General features: G+C 36.4%; 1 protein-coding gene across 2 annotated transcripts in view; it reads left to right on the top strand.

The window, feature by feature from the left end:
* NEK3 (NIMA related kinase 3) overlaps positions 1-19,240 on the top strand; it is a 37,343-nt gene that overhangs the window by 12,838 nt on the left and 5,265 nt on the right. The window contains exons 7-13 of one of the 2 annotated variants that reach the window (XM_044666056.1): positions 1,555-1,609; positions 5,851-6,051; positions 6,235-6,313; positions 8,871-8,917; positions 11,850-11,952; positions 12,813-12,956; positions 13,281-13,415. In XM_044666056.1, coding sequence (XP_044521991.1) covers positions 1,555-1,609; positions 5,851-6,051; positions 6,235-6,313; positions 8,871-8,917; positions 11,850-11,952; positions 12,813-12,956; positions 13,281-13,415 — 764 coding nt within the window. The remainder of the gene's footprint in view (positions 1-1,554; positions 1,610-5,850; positions 6,052-6,234; positions 6,314-8,870; positions 8,918-11,849; positions 11,953-12,812; positions 12,957-13,280; positions 13,416-19,240) is intronic. The other variant, XM_044666057.1, reaches the window with a different exon arrangement.

Raw genomic sequence — 19,240 nt, 5'->3', positions numbered from 1 at the left:
AATAAGAGCCATTCCCCTGCTGATAAATGGTCAAACGATATGAACAGGCAGTTTTCAGAAGAAGAAATCAAAACTATCAAGAATCATGAAAAATACTCTAAAATCACTGTTGATTAGAAAAGTGGAAATTAAAACCACACTGAGATATCAATTCTTTTCTATCAAATTGACTGGTATGACAAAAAAGGAAAATGGCAAACGTTGGAGGGGATTTGGAAAGATAAAGATATTAATGCATTATGGTGGAGTTGTGAACCATACAATCATTCTGGAGAATGATTTGGAACTGTGACCAAAGGGTTCTAATACTGTGCATACCCTTTGACCCAGTAGTACCACTACTAGATCTGTAACTTAAAGAGATAAAAGAAAAAGGAAAGGACTCATACAAACATATTTATAGCAGCTCTTTTTTTTTTCTTTTGGTGACAAAGAATTAAAAACTGAGAGGATGCCTATCAGTTGGAGAATGGTTGAACAAGCCATGGTATACGATTGTGATAGAATACTATTATACTGTTGTAAGAAATAGCAAAGGGGATAGTTTCAGAAGAACCTAGGAATACTTTTATGAGCTGATATAAAGTGAAGTGTGCTGAACTAGAACAAAAATATCTTAATGATGATCAACTGTGAAGCTCTTAGCTACTCAATGTAATGATCCACCACAATTCCAAAGGACTTATGATGAAAAATACTATCTGCCTCTAGACAGAACTGATGCACTCTGAGTACATATTAAAATAAATATTTTTTCAGTTTATTTTTCTTACAGTGTGGCTTATGAAGAAATATGTTTTGCATAACTTCATGGATATAATTAATATTATATTTCTTGCCTCCTTATTGGGTGAGGAAGGGGGAGAATTGAAACTGATAATTAAAAAAAATTTTTTTAAAGGAAAAAAAGGGAACTTATTTTCTCTTCTAGAGAAAGGTGACCAACCTGGTGAGAAATTGGAAACCATATTATATAAAAAATTGGTTGATGGAACTAGGGATTTTTAGCCTATAGAATATAATATTTGAAAGACTTTCAGGAAGAAGTAGACTTCTTTATGGTTGCTGCAGAGACCAACACTGCAGAGACCAAATTAGGAACAGTGAGTGGAAGGTAGAGAGACATATATTTCAGCTTAGAATAAGAATTTTCTAAAAGTTAGAGCTTTTGGACAGGAGGAATAACCTGCTTTAAAAATTAGTGAACTCTTTACCATTACATAGATTTAAGTACCTGTCTGGGATATTGTAGGGAAGGTTCTTAGATTGTGTGAAATGAGGTGAACTCAAGAATCCTTTCCAATTTTTAGGGTTCCTTGAATCTTATGATTTCTTAAATGTTCCTCTTTAAGATAAATGCCACTCTCCTGATAGGAGCCAGACTTACCTAACAATCAGACAGTATGGACTTTCATATAACACCAGTTAACAAATATTTGTTTGAATTGCCTTAATGGTTAGTGTCTGTCTTAAAGACAGATTTAAAAAAAGCTTTCTGTATTTGAACAACTTTAAGAGATCAATTGGCAACCTTATTTAATTTTTTGTTTCCAGTGACATATGGTCCTTGGGATGCATTTTGTATGAACTTTGTACCCTCAAACATCCAGTAAGTATTGCATACCAAATTATACTGTCAAATCAGTTTTTTAAAAAAACCTTACCTTTGTTCTTAGAATTGATACAAAGTATTGATTCCAAGGCAAGAGTGCGGTAAGGGTTAGGCATTTAGGGTTAAATGACTTGTCCAGGGCACACAGCTAGGAAATGTGTGAGGTCAAATTTAAACCCAGGATCTCTTCTGTTCTTTCAAACCATTATTAATTGGGCTTTGCTATACATATATTTTAAGATTTAAGATTTGTAAAAGGCAGATTGGTTCCTTGGAATGGACAGATTTGGAAAACTATGAACTCTACTTAAAGATAAAGTAGAAAGTAGAAGTAGGAAGTGCCCATTTCATTATCCTTTTCAGTCCTGAAAATACATCTTTTTATGAATAGTCAGATTTTTCCTTTTATCTTTTTAGTCTATTCTCTGACTCAGAGGCCATTGAGAAAAGGAATTTGTCTTATAATTCATATGTATTTTCAGTATATATTACAAGCATTTTTTTTATTCCTTATAACTTCCAGTCAGTCAACCAACAAACATTTATTAACCACTTAACTATGTGCCATTTACTGTCCTAAACACTGGGGATATAAAGAAAGGCAAGAAGATGTAGGAAATAGTTGTGATTTTATCAAGATATTAATAAAAAGAAATTAAATAATTTTATAATATTACTCCATCTTTATTTAGATTAGTGGTTCCCAATTTTTTTGGTGTCAGGACCCCTTTGTACTCTAAAAAATAATTGAAAGTCCCCCAAATAACTTTTGTTTTTGTGGGTTTTATCTGCCAATATTTATTGTATAGAATATTAAAATAAGTTTTTAGTATTATGACAAAGAAAGTTTTGAATTTTGACCCTTGAAATGGTCTCAGAGATCCCCAAAGGTCCTCAGACTACACTTTAAGGACCTCTAGGCTAGATCATATAGGTAATGAAGCCAGATCATTCTGTTATTACTTCAACAAATATTTAGGCAACACACTCTTTATGCTAGGTATTGTATTAGGTACTGTGGGGGATCCATGGAAAATACACGATTCCTTTTTTCAGAGAATTTGCAGTACATTTAATGTACTACAACTATACACAATTAGCTATAATAAATGTGAAACTGTAATAGTGAATATAAAGAATGACATTAATATATAGGAGGGACAAAATGTTCTGAGAAGGCAGGACTTCATGGAGGTGATAACATTTGTGCAGGGATGACTAAGAATTGGACAGATAGTGGAATAAAGGTGGGGTGGGTGAGGGTAGGAATGGAGTATCCCAGGAGGAATATTAAGACCTATGAAGCTTATTAAGTTTCTACAGAGGAAAAATTAATGTTTTATTGCTACTAAGTGAATGCTAAAACTCCTTGTCCCACAAATGTTGGGGCATCTGAGACACTAGATCAGGAGTTGGCAACCTTTTTGGCCATGAGAGCCATAAATGCCACATTTTTAAATGTAATTTCATGAGAGCCATACAGTGCTCACAGTGCGTTCCTGTAACAGCACCTGAAAAAAAATTGACTTTATGGCTCCTGCAGAAAGAGCCATATCTGGCCCTCAAAAGAGCCAGATATGGCTCAAGAGCTGACCGCTGCACTAGAGCATGTGATTCTGAAAAAGAGCTCCTCATTGTAAGTAGAGGGAAAAACACTGCCCATTTATATGTATTTTTATGGTGATGAACCAATAACATCATCCCCTGCTTAAAAAACCAGAATATATTTGACTTTAGCAGCAGATTTTTGATAAAAATCCTTGATCTCTCAAACTTAGTTTTTAAATGATTTTAAGCCTAAACTATCAAAGTATAAGTTATCTCTTTTTAAAGAGAGAACATGTATCAAGAACTATGATGTAGTGAATAATAATTAGAAATCTGTGATACCTTGCCACTGTCTTCTCTTAGTTCATTCTTGATTCTTTGGAGATCATAGAAATTCAAAAAACAGCAACTGATTAGTATAAACTTCAAAATCAAAGGAAGTCTGTTTTCTCATTGCTCAGTTCCCAGATTTATTTTTCTCATTTTGCATTTGTTGAGTATATACTTTCCCTTTTTGTTACATGTTCATATCTGATTATAGAAAAAAAAGAAAATTATTCTTATCTAAGGTTTTTTCTATTTCTAAGTGTTTTTTTTTGTTTTTGTTTTTTTTTTAAGAAACCTCATATGGGGCACAGCTGATTGGCTCAGTGGATTGAGAGCCAAGCCTAGAGATGGAAGGTCTTAGGTTCAAATCTGGCCTCAAACACTTCCCAGCTGTATGACTTTGGGCCAGTCCCTTAAACCCCCATTGCCTAGCTCTTACCACTCTTCTGCCTTGGAATGAATACACAGTATTAATTCTAAGACAGAAGGTAAGGGTTTAAAAAAAAAACCCAAAAAACTTATATAGGTTGATTGTCAGAATTTGCATTTCTTTTCTTACCTCATTAAATAAAAATAGGTTTAAACTTTAGTTCTATTATAAAACATTAACTTGCATATTTCATTCTCCGTTTCTTGGTAAAATTCCACAACACATAACAGTTAAGATTCAGCTTTCTTAGAATAATGATTTAAAAACCTGAAAGTACCATACTACATATTTTATCAAAAAGAATAAAGGAAAAATGGGATAAGACATAAGTGAAACTTATATTGGAGCTGTAGCTTTATTATTTTAGAGCAGGGGTTGGCAACATATGGCTCTTGAGCCATATCTGGCTCCACCTCCCGACTGGCCAGTCAGGTCAGAGCCCCAGGATGTGCCCCAGGGGGCCCTTCAGCCCCCGCCCCATATTCCAGTGCCTTCCGCCTCCATCCTCCTCCTTCCACAGATGTTTATGGCTCCCACAGCTAAAAAGGTTGCCAACTGTTGTTTTAGAGGATGCAGTTGAAAAGTCATTATTCCTTTGGTGGACTGATTCAGTGAAGTAGAATCACAACACTTAGAGTGGCAGGGACCATAATGACCTTCTGCCCCATCCTCCCCTCCCTGGAGGTCCTCTTAACATAGAGGTACGTAGGAATTAACCAGCCCACAGTGACAGGAAATAGAAACCATAGAGACAGGAAGGAGGCACCATAGAGAGAGGAAGTGAGGTAGGGAAAGGTTATAAAAGGGGCCTAAAAAGTTATAAAAACAGCATCAGTTGGTCAGTCTTTTCAGTTTTGCCACAGTTGAGGCTAGCAGTTGGGGTTATCAGTTGCTGACAGTTGGGGCCGCCAGTTGCCGGGAAGTTGGCTGCTTGGAGGGAGTTGCGTTGATGGTTGGCTTTTAGTTGCTGGTATATAAAAGTGGACCTGAGCTTACTGAGAAGGCTTTTGGCTTTAGCCTTTAGAGGGCTTTTTGATCTTTTCTGGGTTGGGAGGTGACTGGTCTTCGTTGATAGACTTAATTAGGGTTGGATTAAATACTGATTGGGTTGGTTTTGATTGGGCTGGATTGGGTTGGAACTTTGTGGAGTTGTTATTAGCAGTAGTTATAGGCAATTACAGATAAAGACAGTTTTCAGTAGTAATTATAGGTAGTTATAGGATAACTAGTATAGACATTAAGAAATTTTCTTTCTCTACCTCTTTCCTATATTTCTCTCCTTTACTATATTCATTTTATTATATTCTTTTACTATCTCTATTTTAATTAAACTAAATTGTTAATTGTTAAAAGCTGCTAGAAGTTTTCTTTTCTCTGACTTAAAGGGATAATATTAATTTACAATTCTACTATATTCTCATTAAAACTTAAATTATTAAAAGCTGCTCTCTTATTTTGTCAAAACTTCTAATTTAACCCATACAAATCTCTATTTTACAAATGAAAAAACTGAGAGAGAAATAAGCTAAATATACCCAGGCTCAAAATGTCATGGAAGCATAAAAGTATATAGTTACTTGTTATTTGCTTTGCTAAATAAGAAATAGTTCATGTCAATGTTTTTGGGAAAAGGACAATGTTGCCCAGATAGTCCCTAAAGTAGGAAGAAGGAATAAAAAAAAAGTTTTGTTTTTGTTCATTTTTTTAAAAAGCAGCTCTTCATGACCTTTTCCTATTGAACCATTTGGAGCTAATTATCAAGTCCTCTAGGATGATACCTATTTTGGAACTTCTTACAGATGAGCAGATGGGGTTAGCAGGCATAAATTTTTAAATCATAGTTGCTAAGATAGTTTATTCTTCATTTGCTTATTCACTTAGTTTTCTTTTTTAGTCATTCTTTCTTCTTTTAAATGCCATTTTAATATTTTAGTTTCAGGCCAATAGCTGGAAGAATCTTATCCTTAAGATATGCAAAGGATCCTACAACCCGCTTCCATCTCATTACTCCTATGAACTTCGCTATCTAATAAAACAGATGTTTAAGAGAGATCCCACATCGCGCCCTTCTGCTACTACAATTCTCTCTAGAGGCTCTTTAGCAAAGCTTCTCCAGAAGTGCTTGTCACCAGAGGTAGGACATGTGTAGGTGGGGGACATGAGTTGATTTTTTAAAATGTGATAAATTGACATTTATGCTTTTGCAACTTTAGACACTCATATAAATAATTGGTAAATGGCCATCATTTTGATAGCCTTTAAAGGGTAGGTAGGTTATTCACATCACATTTTCCGATATTCTACTTCTAATTTTCAGATAGTTAAAGAGTATGGTGAGCAGATCATAGAAGAAACCAGGAAGTCTAAGAATGCTACACCAGGAAAAATGGGTAATGGTTTTGGAATTTTATAGGATTCCCCAGAAATGACCATACTGGGTTGGTAATTGAATTTACATGGTTCCTCCCTCCTACAAAAATAGCCCTTAGTCTGTATTTTCTTTTACAAGATGACTAATATGGAAATAGACTTTGCATGACTGCCTATATGAAATTGCTTGCCCTCTCAGTGATTTGGAAAGAATTTGTAATTCAAGATTAAAAAAATGAATGTTAAAATGTTAAATTTTGTTAATGTTAAGAATTGTTTTTACATATAATTGGGAAAAATAAAATATTTAAAAAAAACCACAAATGAAACAAAATGACCCTTAGCCTGACGTAGCCCCTTTGTGGGGGTTCTGATGACTGAGTGGTACAAGGGATACAAGGGATGTTGAGGCTCCCACAGTTCTTAGATCCCCTACCAATGTTAATTAGTAAGGGAGAACAAAAGCTAAGAAGGCCTCTATCAAGCTTTTTAGATCCATTGATCTTCAAAGGAGGATTATGAAGAATATAGATATGAAATGTACAGGGAAAGGGAGGAAGATACAGTCATTTGTTAAGCATCTATTATGTGGCAGGTATTACGTAAGACATTTTACAGGTATTGTATTGATCCCCAAACAACCTTGGGAGAGTGGAGCTATTGTGATCACCATTTTACAGTTGAGGAAAATGAGACTGGTATCCATTAAATGACTTGTTCAGGATCATACAATTAGGGAGTGTCTGGATTTAGATTTGAACTCAAGTCTGCAAGCCCAGGTCTCTATCCACAGATTATTCACTTGCTCCCTGCAGCTTAACTTTAGTAGGTGCAGGTATCCAATGACAGAAACAAAATAGTCCTAATTCTTTAGAAGGTTATATTCATCCTGTAGGAATTGGGGCACAATATGTACATAGAAAAGTATAATGCTGGGAAAATTAAGGAGGGAGAGAGCACTAAATAAAGAACTAGAAGGGAATGAGGGAATGCTTCAGAGAGGAGAAGGTATTTGGGTTGAACCTTAAAGGAAAACAAGAATTCTGAGAAGTAGAAATGAATTAAATTTTGTAAATTCTGTTTTTTGGAAGGGAGTACTTGGACTTGATTTAATCAATGTGAGGAAATCTTCCATCTACCAAGTCTTAATTAAAGAGTTGCTTGGGCAGATGAAACATTTGTAAGTGACTTGTCCAGGGTTACATGGTCAGTATGTGTCAGAAACAACTTGAACCCAGGTCTTCCTGATCCTGAGGCTGGCTTTAAAAAATACATTTTAATTAAAAGTTTTTTAAAAGTTATTCTTTTGTACAGCTTTTATAGGTACCCCTCATCCTTAAATTTTTCCTCTTTTACCCCTTTAGAGGGAAACAGTTACCTTTGCTTCTTCAGAATTGTTTCATTGTTTGTTTTCATTTAGGGCTTGATGTCATAGGCATTTATTTACTTATTTAAAAAAATTTTTTTAAACTCTTACTTCTGTCTTAGTATCAGGGCAAGGGAGGGCTAGGCAACTGAGGTTAAATGACTTGCCTGGGGTCACACTAGTTAGGAAATATCCGAGGCCAGAGTTGAACCTTGGTTCTCCTAAAATAGGCATAAACATAGACATTTTGTACATTTTGTCCACAAAGAGTTTTGGGAAAGTCTCTCTAGTCATTTTACTTGAGGAGAAACAAGAATAATACACAGTGGTTGGGAAAAGCCCTGGTTGTTAAAAGATACAGCTATGAGCTGCTGCTTTTTCTTGTCTAATTAAATAGATATTTGGGCTTTAATAACCTATTAGATGTAAGGAATGTAATCTGTGAGATCCTATCAGAGAGAAGACAGACCTCAGGGGACATCTGTGTTAGACAATCTCTCTTGGCCTTCTTTTTTCTCCTAATGGTTTTCCACAAAAAGAAATAGTCATACTCACTTTGAAACCATAATAATCAGATTTATAATTGATAGTCTACTTAGTAGAGGGGCAGCTAGGTGGCTCAGGGGACAGAGCGCTGGGCCTGGAGTCAAGAAGAACTGAATTCAAACTTGGCCTCAGAACACTTTCTAGGTGGGTGACCCTGAGCAAGTCCCATAATTCTGTTTGCCTCCCCCATTGGTAAAATGAGCTGGGGAAGAAAATGGCAAACCACTCAAGTATCTTTGCTAAGAAAACTCAATGTGGTTTTGGTTGTGTATGAGTTTACTCTTACTACGATGACCCCAAAAAAACCCCAAAGTGGGTTTTGCATGACAATAAAAAGAAAATTAAAAGAAAATTGCAGTAAAAAGAATAATTGAATTTGAAATCAAAATTGAAAAATTGAAATAAAAATAAAAATTAAATTTAAAAATGTCATCAAGAACAGTTGGACACAACTGAAAACAATTAGACAGCTGCTTAATAGGAAGGCAAATGGGAACTGAATAGCAGAAGTGGCTCTTTAAAAGTTGAGATATGTTCTTAGGGGTAGTTAAAACTTTGCATTACTTGTTCCAAATAATGTTTTCACTTCTTACAAGACCTCATGAAAATTGAAGTAGACATTCACTAATGTGATTACTTGAATGTATGTTTTCTCTTTCTTTCTCCCTCAGGCCCTGCCAGGACAAATGTAAGCCCAGGAAATGAGGCAATTACTATGGTAAACGTACCCAAATCCAATATAATCCAATGTTTATTGAATACCTACTCAACAATGGGGGCTAGACACAACAAAAGAAAAACAATGTTCCTTTTTTCCTCAAGCAGCTTAATTCTTTGGGGTAGAGGATATTTGAACCATAAAAGAAGTGCCTCTGAGCTGTTCCTTTTGTCTCCAGGTACTCTGCCTTCCTAACTGATGCTAGATTCCACTTCCTAAAGAATGCTTTAATTAGAGAATCATCTGCTAAAAACCTGACAGTGATTCTCCATTGTCTGCTGAATAAACCTCCTAACCCAGCATGAAAGAATTTCCCTGATCTGATCCCAACTCCTTATTTTAGCCTTTATTGTTTTGGATATGCAGTGTTGACAACAGACCTAGCCTGTGGAAAAAGCATATCATTCATGCACTGAGAGCCAGAGTCACATCTCTGAAGAGCTCACTCTTCTCATTTCCTAAATATCCTACAGCCTTGGGCTCCAGTGTGGGAAAACAAAGCCTGTCTAGAGGGCATTTGGGGATGGTAGCTCCAAAAAAAAAAAGAGGGTCAGGGTAATTGGTATTATATAATTTTGAAAAGAGAGAAGCAGCAGAGAAAGCACTCCTTATCCTACATGCATTGATGTTACTCATGAGAAAACTTTTCAACTTGATGTAATTGAACTTTTTTGTTTTATCTTTTGTGATCTCTTCTTTTTCTTTTTTCTTATGCCAAGAATTCTCCCTCTAGAGTGCTCTAAGCCAAACAAGGGATAGAGAGTGCATTAACAAAAGATCATAGATTTAGAGCTGAAGGAGACCTCAGAGGCCATTTAGGCCCACTTTTTCATTTTACAGATTAAGAAAATGAACCCTAAATATTTAGGTTAATCAACTTGGTTAGGGTCATTTGCTCAGTTAATAAGTTTCTGAGGCAAAATATGAACCCAGGTCTAATCTATTTCTTTCAAAACTTACTTCAAGCACTACCTTCTACATGAACCTTTTCCAGAACTCCACAACTACTTATGTAGCCTTCCAACCACATTGCATTTATTTGATATATAATCATATATATAGTAAGTGTACTATATATATGATAACTTTCCTGATAGAATGTGAGCTCTATGAAGGCAAGAACTATTTCATTTTTATCTTTGTTTCTCTCCATCCTAGTATAGTGGCTGACATTTACATAAAGCATTTAATAAATATTTATTGAGTGATTAGTTGGTCAGTTGGTCAGCAAAGATTTAAGTGCTTATTATATACCAGGCACTGTGCTAAATCTGGGAATACAAGGAGAAGCCAAAAGACAGCTTCTACCCTTCAAGGAGTTTCCATTCTCATGGGAGAAGACAACATAGAAAAGCATTGGTGTGTAAGGGTTAAATGGCAAGTTTGACAAAAGTGAGGAGAGCAGTTTGATAAAACACTTAGTTTAATTTGAAAAGAACAGATAGAAAATAGAAAGGAGGAAAAGAGAGATTATCATCCTAAAACCTTATGACTATACCTAAATTCCTAATACTAATAACTAAAATGTCTAAAACCCTACTTCTGTCTTCTCAGGATAAGTGCTTCTTTTTTTACTTGGCCAGACCAGGCCTATCTAAGTTACACTACCTAAATTGATTCATTAACTAGCGCTCTTACTCTAATAAATCAACATTCACCACCCACGACCTCCTTAAATAAGGTTTTATCCTCCAACTGTCAGTATTTGTAAAACTGCCAGTAGCCCCTTGTCTCAGAGACAGACCTCCTCCTCTCTTGAGATCCAAAGGCAAAAGACCTCTAATTGCCAACTGATTCCTTCTTTAATTCTCCCGTCTCCTAGGCAACCAAATCTTCAGCTCTGGCTCACTGGCATCCCTGTCAGCTCTGCTCCACCTAGAAATCCCCCTCTCCTGCCTCTTAAAGAGACGGGGAGAGATTAAGGAAAAAATCCCTTTAACATATGGTGGAAGGAGGGAAGGGGAAAAGGGAGAGATGGAAGTACCTGGCCTGGAGGGCATGGCAGAAAAGTGGAAAGTCAGGAGTGCTGGCTAGAAGGGAAGGAAGACTTGGCTTCCAATGGGAAGAACCTTCCAATCAGAGGGAGATACTGCTTTGTGGGAGACCCTGCCGTTAAAATCTGGGAGGGCATTCTGGGACACTGCAGAGGAAGTCCAGGAAAGATGAATCTGTTCTTCCTGGTTTGGTCACAATGGTACCTCTCCCTGGTTTACTGTGTTTAGTCTAGATTCTAGGACCAACACTGACAATCTGGAGCCTGATCAGGAGAGTCAAGGGACTCTGGGCTCTGGGGCCACATGAGGACTGAAGGAGGGAAAGTGGGGTAATTCACTTAGAAAAGAGAAGATTTTAGGGGGCAGCCGGGTAGCTCAGTGGATTGAGAGCCAGGCCTAGAGATGGGAGGTCCTAGGTTCAAATCTGACCTCAGACACTTTCCAGCTGTGTGACCCTGGGCAAGTCACTTGACCCCATTGCCTACCCTTACCACTCTTCTGCCTTGGAGCCAATACACAGTATTGACTCCAAGATGGAAGGTAAGGGTTAAAAAAAAAAAAAAGAAAAAGAAAAGAGAAGATTTGGAGAAGGGGAGAATCATGCTAGTTGTCAGATATTTTTTAATTTTAGAACATAGAAGAAAGGATAGATGTTTGGTTTGTTCTCAGAGGGCAGAATTTTTAACCAGTGGTTAAAAATGACATGGGACTAGATTCAGACTTGATACAAAAGAAAACTTTTTTACAGTTTGATCTATTAAAAATGAGAAAGGGTTGAGATATAAGACAGCGAGTTCCTTCTTGTGTATAACTTTAAGTATATGGATCCAAACTTTAGGTAGGGCTTGACAAAGTGGACTTAAAAGATTTCCCCTAACTCATGAGTCTGTTTTTTAATGTTCTCATGTGTAATCTGTGTTTTTCGTTTTTTTTGAAAGCAAGGAGAAGAAAAAGGTAAAAAATGTAGCCCTGCTGACTTAGAGAAAATTAATAAAAATTTGGCTGAAAATGCACTGAAGCAAATAAGCAATGAGGAAAAAGGTAAACTATTAAAAGTTCTAATGCTCTAATGCTACAGTAACATAATCACTGCAGTCATTTTTCTTTGGGGCTGTGGGGAGGACAGAGAGGAAATACCCACATATAGCTTACCAAGACAACAGAGCAAGCAGTCTTTCCAATAGCCTCTTATAGTGTGTATATGGATATTAACATATTTAATATTCATACTTTATACTGTCAAATGTTATAGATTTATATGTAAAATATAAACTATGTTCATATAAAGAGATAAATGATATACATTATATATGTACATATATTTCATATATTATATATTTGTATATATACATATTTTTGTGTAAACATATGTATATTTTTAAATTTATGTTTTAGAAAAGGAGTGTTTTTAAGTGAGAACCAGTCAGTCTGAATTAGGAGTCTTTGATTCTTTTGTGATCCACATGAACTGGTGCAAACAATATAACCATTTCTACATTTGTTTCACATATGAAACAGCAATACTCGTGTGATTTCAAAATAATGATAATTTTCCAAAATGTTTAGCATCTGATAGAATTTTTTTCTTATTATTTACTATTTATTGACTTCCACATTGAACAATTATTTGATGAGTTTAAACTCTCAGGTTATATAGCATTAATGAAACTGTATTGATACATACATGTATACATGTATTTTTGTATATTGTAAAAATGTATTAATAACTGTAATAAATACCTTACTTTTTACTTTATTAAGCCTTGAATGGTCAAAAAATCTTGCTTTACTCTTAAGTTGAGGAAGTCATGACAATATCCCTGCAACTTTATTGTGCTTTATTAGTTAATTAAATATGTAAACAGAATATTAATAGTTCCCTTTTAATTCTCTTAAATAAGAAAATAAATCAATCCATCTGAGGAAAGGTAACTCTCCAAGCCCTCAGAGGCGACAGTGGGAGAAGAACATATCCAATACAGCTGTCAATGCCCTGGAAAATGCGTCTATACTTTCTTCCAGTTTACCTTCAGAGGATGATAGAGGTATGTTAAGATAAGGTTGAATGTAATTACCATCAAGTAGAATTTTCTAATAATTCTTTGGTAACCCACTTTACTGATGTCAATATGTGAATGATATTTTAGTGACTGTTCAACTTAAGCTCATGCAGATAGAATGAGGTGTTTTTCGTTTTGTTTGGTTTTTTTTTTTTTTGGTTTTATCTTTATTTTATAAGATGGAATGTTTTTAAAAGTGTAGCAAGTAAACTGTGCCTTTTTTGTTTTGAAATATAATTTTTAAAATGTATTTATGCTCAATGTCAGGAAATTGTTTTTATACTAATCCTTTGATCATACCCTAAATAGGTGGTTCTGTAATAAAGTACAGTGAAAATAATACCAGGAAGCAGTGGCTCAAAGAATCTCCTGAAACTTTGTTGAATATCCTTAAGAATGCTGACCTTAGCTTGGCATTTCAGACATATACAATATATAAATCAGGTAACTAATGATTATTCTTTATATATTCACATAAAGGCTTAAAAATTCAATCTGTTGGAGATTTTTTTTTATCATTTTAATGTATCAGAGACTATTTCTCCTATTCTAGTTAAAAATGTAATGAGAAATTGTAGAGTTTTTCGGGGAAATGTGTTACAGATCTACATTTATTTTATTAACTCCTTTGTTTATTTGAATAAGTAGATCATAAAATTGCTATCCTTTTAGGAGTGATATTTTTAAAAATTAAACTACATTCTGTCTTAGAATCGACACTTAAGTATTGGTTCTGAGGCAGAAAAGCAGTAAGGACTAGGCAGTTGGGGCTGAGTGACTTCTTCAGGGTGTTACAATTAAAAATGATAAAGACTGATAGTATAAGAGAAATTAATATTTTAATAGCCATGTCTTTGTTGGTAAAATATATATATAAATGACCGCGCTTGACTATCTTTTAAATTTACCGCCGGAGCCCATCCTCTTTTTCTCGTTCACCAGCCAGCTAACCAGGAAACCCAAGAGACCTTCTCTAGGCCCTCCTCTGAATTTAAGCTGCCCTATGCGTGGGGACCTTTGATGTCCCCACGCCCAAAGACCGGAAACCCATTGGAATCATGGGTAATGTAGTCTCAAAGCCCCCACGTGTCCATAGGGAAGTCTGCTAGACACTTCCAAATAGCACTTCCCTGAATTCAGAACAAACAAGGGTCACACAACTAGGAAGTATCTGAAGTCAGATTTGAACCCAGGGCCTCCAGGACTCTAGGCCTGGCTATCTATCCACTGACATGGTTAGCTGCCCTTAAGAGTGATATATGTGTTAATCCCCCTTATTTTAACAAACAAAAAATTGGTTACCTTAGTATTGATAATCAGTAGTAGTGAACTACAATGGATAGTTGAGTTTATTTTATTTTATTAGAACTTTGGTTTTTTAAATACTGTTTGAAGTAGAGTAGTAAGCAAAAAATAGAAACTCAGGAGATTTTTTAAAAATTAGCTTTTCTGTGGTGGTTGCCATAATAATAAACAAGAGCCTTGCAGTAATGCTGTTGTCCTTGGTAACTCTGTACTAGACATGATGTATTGGGAAAAGTCAAGTCAAGAAATATTTATTGAGCACCAACTATATGCCAACTTGCTAAACATTGAGAAGGCAAAGGAAGGCAAAAAAAAAAAAAAACCAATTCTTGCTCTCAAGGAGCTTAAAGTTTAATGGGAGACACAACATGCAAATAGAACTGTCCAAGCCTATATATAGGATAAGTTGGAGATAAAGGAAGGGCTAGGAAAGTCATGAAGTGACAATGAGAAAGGAGGCATACCAGGCATTACTGGTATCTTTTATAAGAAATAGCAATGAGACCAGTGTGACTGCATTCCAAAAAACAGTGAAGGAGGAGTAAGGTCTAAGAAAACTGGAAAGGTACCAAGAGGCTAGGTAATGAAGGACCTTAAGAGCCAAACAGGACTTTAAATTTTATCCTAGATGTAATAGAAAGCCCTAAAAGGTAATACAATGGGGGACAAACTCATCACCTGAGCCTTAGGAAGCTCCATTTAATAGCTGAGGAGAAGTTGAATTGGAGTTGAGGAGAAGAGAGGCAGAGAGACCAACCAGCAGGCTATTTCAGAAGTCCAAGGGTGAGGTGATGAGGGTCTGTACAAGGAGGGTGACAGTTTCAGAGGAGAGAAGGGGGTTTAAGCAAGAGAGATTATGAGAGCAAAATTGACAGAATTCATCATGAGGTGGGATATGGGGGATGAGAGAGAGTGAGGAGTCAGTGATGACACTTTGGTTGCAAGCCTGGGTAATTAAGATGATGGTGGTACCTTTGATGATAATAGAAGAGTTTGGAAGAGGGGAGGATTTGAGGGAAAAGATAATAATTTCAGTTTTGGACAGGTTGAGTTTAAGATGTCTAGGAGACACTTAGTTCAAATTGTTCAATAATTAGTTAGAAATTGAAGAAAGGAGGTTGGAAAAGAGGTTAGGGCTAGTCAATAGATTTGAGAATCATCAGCATAGAGATGATAATTGAAACCATATCAGCATAGAGATGATAATTGAAACAATAAGATAACCAAATGAAGTAGCACAGAGGGAACAGAGGCCCTGTGAGACCCCTGTGGTTCTTGGGCTTCACCTGGATGACAGTCAGCAAAGGAGACTGAGGAGCAGTCAGATCAGAGAGATAGGAGAACCAGAAAAGAGTGGGGTGCCAAAAGTCTAGAGACGAGGGAGAAAAGGGTGATCAACAGTGTCTAGAGAGAGGTCCAGAAGGATCAGGATTGAGAAGAGACCTTTAGATTTGACAGTTAAGGGATCTTTAGTCAATTTGGAGGGAGCAATTTCAGTGGTTATTGTTGAATGATGAAGTGGGAAGCCAGATTGCAGACAGTAAGGACAGAGGGAGAGGAATTGAAGATGTCCTCTGTACATGACTTTCTTAATCAGTTTAGCTACAAAAAGGAGGAGAGATAGAGTATGATAACCAAAGAGAATGAATGGGTGATTTGACCATTTTTAATGATGGAAGAGACATAAGTATGTTTGAAGGCAAGAGAGGAGCAGTCAGTAGGCAGGGACAAATTAGAGATAAGTGAGAGAGTGAAGGGATAGATAGATAGATAGATAGATAGATAGATAGATAGATAGATAGATAGATAGATAGATAGATAGATAGATGGAAGCTCCTGGAAGGCTTCTGAGTGTTGTGAGATAAGGAAAAGGGGAGAAGAGGGAGCCTTCATCAAATGGCTTCAATTTTTTTTTTCCGGTGAAATATGCAGCAAGGTTCTTAACTGAAAAGGAGAAGGGAGAGGGAGGCATTAGAGGTTTGGAGAGACATGAAAAAGTTTGAAAGAACCCCAGTGGAGTGTGGGACAGGAAATCTATTAGGGAGATATAAAATGCTTGCTCTGTTGCAATGAAGACCCAGTTGAGATCATGTAACATTAATTTGTTTTGGACTCAGCATAGTTTCAGGATATTCTGAAGGAAAGAAAAAAAGAAAAAGAAAAAGCTTCATTCAGCAGCATGTAAGGAGGAGTAAAGGCTAGATAGATGGAATAATCCAAGGCTGAGGTCTCGAAGGGCAAGATCTCCATTAAGATAAGGAGATGAGAAATGCAAGAAAAGATAGTGTAGGGTTGAATCACTCACCATCAGGTACCTAGCACAAGGGAGATGACTTGGAAAAAAGCTCAGGGGTCAAGGGATTGGAGGTCACAGAATGGATGAAGTGCAACATTTGGAGTTGTCAGGCAGAGAGAGGTGGAGGGAAAACCGATTATGATTTGATAAAGGAATTTTAATCCTTGATGAATGAGATCCGAGTTTTAGCCTCAGCTCTACCATTAAACAAGTATGATCACAAACAAGTCATTTAACTTTTTCAGGGCTTATTTCCTCATCTGTGGAAGCTTGGAGGGATTGGACTATAAGATCTTGAAAGCCTCAGCACTAAAATTCTGTAAACAGTTGATTCTATAAGGGAGATAATATTACAGTGAAGGATTTCCCCCCCCCCCCCACCCCCATTACTTTCAGTAACTGAACCTTCTTGGACAGGGTCCAAGGTAGGTTGTTATCATATCACTTTCCATGCTAGAGGGGGTAATGATATAGCAGCTCTTTGTTGTATTATTTGTAATAGGATTTGAATTTTATCAGGCTGGGTTTTTTTATCCAGTAGTTTAAAATCTTGAACTAGCAGTCTGGAGACTGAGTTTTTATTCCTTGTCTCATATCTGTATTTTATAATTTAAGGAAAAGGATTGAACTCTGCTCTACTTCATCATTTTAATCCGTTTAACATCTCAATGTTAAAATGGTTTTAAAAATTCTTTGTTGAAAAAATTTAATAAACCCAAATAATCATCATAAGTTACACATGATATATAGATAATTAATGATATATTCTTACAATAGTTTTCTCATTTTAATACTTGTGTAAACAGAGCACTAAAAGGAAACAATGGCTACTTGGATACTGCCATGGAAACCCAATTGAGTCATTTGTTCTTGGGGATAAAAATAACATTCCTTAATCAACCAACCATTAAGTGTTTACTTGAGTACCTACCTTGTTACTCAGCACCATATGTGAGAGACAGAAGTCAGAGACATTGATTCTGTCCTCAAGAATCTTATGGTCTAGTTGTGTGACAATTAAAAATTTCAAAAGACCAGGTTGTGGGTAAGAAAATAACTTTTTTGATCTGACTAGCAAGAACCAATAAATTAATTGGTTGATATGGTGATCATACACAAAGACATTCAGCATCTTGAGTCATTAAATAGAATTTTCAAAGCTCATTATTCAGTCCTCCCCTAGACATCTCTAATTGGTGAATACCTAATGAGGAGGTGGGCTTAATAAATTTTAGTTCCTTCCTAATTTCTTCATGCTGTTGGAAAATCATATACCCGATTTTAGGATTCCAATGTCAAGATGAAGAAATTAGATTATGTGTGAATAAGTGTAACCTCCCCCATTCACTCCAGTGCCCACTTAAGGACACTATGATGCTGTCCCCTAGACTTACTGGGCTTGAATTAGTTCTTATTTACCAGACAAGATGGGGATCAATCTCAATCTCAAACATCCTATTTTTATAAGCTGCTCTGGCATAGGGAACATTCCTTAGATGGTCAAGAACAAAGGAATGAAGAAAGAAGTTTACAACACAAACCAAACCTCAATTAGAAAATTATAAAGAACATTACTTAGAAATAGAAAATGCTAAAATATTAAAAATAAACCTACTTAGGGGGCAGCTGGGTAGCTCGGTGGATTGAGAGCCAGGCCTAGAGACGGGAGGTCCTAGGTTCAAATCCGGCCTCAGCCACTTCCCAGCTGTGTGACCCTGGGCAAGTCACTTGACCCCCATTGTCTACCCTTACTACTCTTCCACCTATGAGTCAATGCATAGAAGTTAAGGGTTTAAAATAAAAAAATAAAAATAAAAAAAAATAAACCTACTTAGTTGGGTTTTAAATTTTTTTATTAAACATTTATTAATATTCATTTTTAACATGTTTACATGCTTCATGCTCCTACTTTCCCCTTCACCCCCCGCTCTCCCTCCACCCATGGCCGAGGCACATTTCCACTGGTTGTAACATGTGTCCTTGTTCAGGGCCTATTTCCAAATTGTTGATAGTTGCATTTGTGTGGTCGTTTCGAGTCTACATCCCCAATCATGTCCGCCTCAGCCCATGCATTCAAGCAATTGTTTATCTTCTATGTTTCCTCTCCTGCAGATCTTCCTCTGAATGTGGGTAGCATCTTTAACATAAATCCCTCAGAGCTATCTTGTGTCATTGCATTGTTGCTGGTACAGAGGTCCATTACATTCAATTTTACCATAGTATATCAGTCTCTGTGTATAGAGTTCTTCTGGCTCTGCTCCTTTCGCTCTGCATCAGTTCCCGGAGGTCTCTCCAGTTCGCCTGGAACTCCTCCAGTTTATTATTCCTTTTAGCACAATAGTATTCCATCACCCGCATATACCACAGTTTGTTCAGCCATTCCCCAATTGAAGGACATCCCCTCCTTTTCCAGTTCTTTGTCACCACAAAAAGCGCAGCTATAAATATTTTCGTACAAGTCTGTTTATTAATGATCTCTTTGGGGTACAAACCCAGCAATGGTATGGCTGGATCAAAGGGCAGGCATTTTTTTATAGCCCTTTGAGCATGATTCCAAATTGCCAGCCAGAATGATTGGATCAGTTCACAACTCCACCAGCAATGCATTAATGTCCCAATTTTGCCACATCCCCTCCAACATTCATTACTCTCCCCTTCTTTCATTTTA

The sequence above is a fragment of the Gracilinanus agilis genome, chromosome 3 (genome assembly GCF_016433145.1).
Source record: "Gracilinanus agilis isolate LMUSP501 chromosome 3, AgileGrace, whole genome shotgun sequence".
Lineage (NCBI taxonomy): Eukaryota > Metazoa > Chordata > Mammalia > Didelphimorphia > Didelphidae > Gracilinanus > Gracilinanus agilis.
This window is presented reverse-complemented; position numbering and strand designations above follow the sequence as displayed.